Here is a 2,032-nt window from a genome sequence, read left to right on the forward strand (position 1 = left end):
GAGGCATTTATTAGAGAATGTTTTTCTTTATTCATTGTAAAAATTGATGGATTTCTTTCATATAGTCTACATGAAAAATAAATATACCTAATCCTATATTTAGAGTTCTATTTTTAATATTTTATTATTTTTGTTTTATGTGTATGTGTGTATTGCCTACATATGTGTAAGGGCACTCGTGTCAAGCAATGCCCACAGAGGTTAGAGGAAGGCATCAGATCCCCTGGAACTGGAGTTAGGATGATTGTTAGCCACCGTGTAGGTGGATTCAAACCCAGGTTTTCTGCAAGAACAGTCAGTGTTCTTAATTGCTGAGCCATCTCTCCAGCCCTGAAAAATTCTATTTTTCAAAAAGAAAATTTTATAAATTGTCTAGATAGAATTTTTAAATATTTTTATACATTATCTTTCCTAATCCATATCTAGTATAAATTTTGAAATTAAAATCAGAAAGGAAAACTTCTCATAAGAGATTAAAAGGAAAATTTAAGTTGTTAGAGCAGTTGAATTTTGATAACTCACTGCTACTCTAGCATTCTTATTTAATAACTTTGATAATACTTGCAGCACCTTCAAAAATGGTGGGGATTTCCCCTTACCATTTCACCAAAATGCTAAAACTTCCGTTCATGCTGGAGGGGAGTGTATAGCTCCACCTTCTGAAAGAAGAAAATTCTAACTGATTACACCTCTTTCCTTGTAGACAAGGGGCCCCATGGACATGGCCTCAGAGGTCCACATGCCAGAACCCATGTGCCTCATTGAGAATGTGAAAAGACAGCTGAGACCTAACCAGAAAGCTCTGGGGATCCTGTCTGCCATCACTCAGCCCGTGGTGGTGGTGGCCATTGTCGGCCTCTACCGCACGGGAAAATCCTACCTGATGAACAAGCTGGCTGGGAAGAAAACAGGTGAGTGCCACCAGCAGAGCTCTGCAGAGTCCCTTCTGTCCACCCACACTGTCAAGCATCCAGCACTGAGATGCGAGGAGAGAAATTTAGAGAGGGAGGTGAATACTGAACACTGATCTTCCCTCAAAGTTAGGCTTTCCTTCTTCATTCCATTCAAGGGACAAGTCAGTTCAATAGCAGGCCTTACTCTGTCTTAGATTCCCTTTCAAAGTATAAATTGGGGCTGGAGAGATGGCCAAGCAGTTAAGAGCACTGTCTCATGGGTGCACTCACATACATGCAGGCAATACACTCGTACACATAAAATAAAAATAATAAGTAAAATATTTTTTAAAAGTATAAATCATTCATATCATAGAAAAGAAGGAGGCATTAGTAAGAATAATTAATTTACATAATAAGCTGTAAGGCTTTCACTTAAAAGCTCATGCTGGAGCCAACAAGATTGCTCGGCATGTAAAGGTATTTGCTACAGAAGCCAGACAACCTGAATCTGATCCCTGAATCCATATAAGGGTAGAAGGAGAGAATCAACTCTACAAAGTTGTCCTCTGACTGCCACACAGGTACTATAATAAACGTGCCCATACACACATCATGATCAGTTAATTTTGTTAATTTAGAAAGCTGCTGGGTGTGGTGGTGCATGCCATGGGATTGAGGCCAGCCTGGCCTACATAGCAAATTCCAGTCCAGCTGGGGATACAAGGAGACCCTGTCTCAAAAAAAACAAAGCAAAACAGAAATTTTAAAAGCTGGTCCCACGCAAGCTCAAACCAAAAAAAAATCCAAGCATAGACATAAAGAAGTAGGTCAGAAGTCCAAGCCCACCTAAGGATTTTGCAGCAACAGATGGCTGCTGGCAGAGGCAAGTCTCTTTCAAGCATGGGACTCTTGGTAAGTTAACCAGGCTCCAGCGAATGGACCCACACTGAAGGACATTTGGAGACACAAAGTAGACTCTATAGGCGTTATTACATATATAATAGAATACATTAAATTGGGTGGGGCCAGTAAGGGAAATGGGGATAGGGGAGGAGAGCTAAATACCCTAAAATTATATTGTATGAAAATCACAAAAATTAAATTTGGAAAAAAAGAGATTGGAGGATGGGGTATTT

General features: G+C 39.7%; 1 protein-coding gene across 1 annotated transcript in view; it reads left to right on the plus strand.

The window, feature by feature from the left end:
• The window catches only part of LOC103730103 (guanylate-binding protein 1-like), a 29,837-nt gene that overhangs the window by 2,449 nt on the left and 25,356 nt on the right, over positions 1–2,032 (plus strand). The window contains exon 2 of the mRNA XM_017796951.2: positions 704–911. Coding sequence (XP_017652440.1) covers positions 716–911 — 196 coding nt within the window. The 5' untranslated portion in view covers positions 704–715. The remainder of the gene's footprint in view (positions 1–703; positions 912–2,032) is intronic.

Source organism: Nannospalax galili, unplaced genomic scaffold, assembly GCF_000622305.1.
Source record: "Nannospalax galili isolate Female #2095 unplaced genomic scaffold, S.galili_v1.0 scaffold153, whole genome shotgun sequence".
Classification (NCBI taxonomy): domain Eukaryota; kingdom Metazoa; phylum Chordata; class Mammalia; order Rodentia; family Spalacidae; genus Nannospalax; species Nannospalax galili.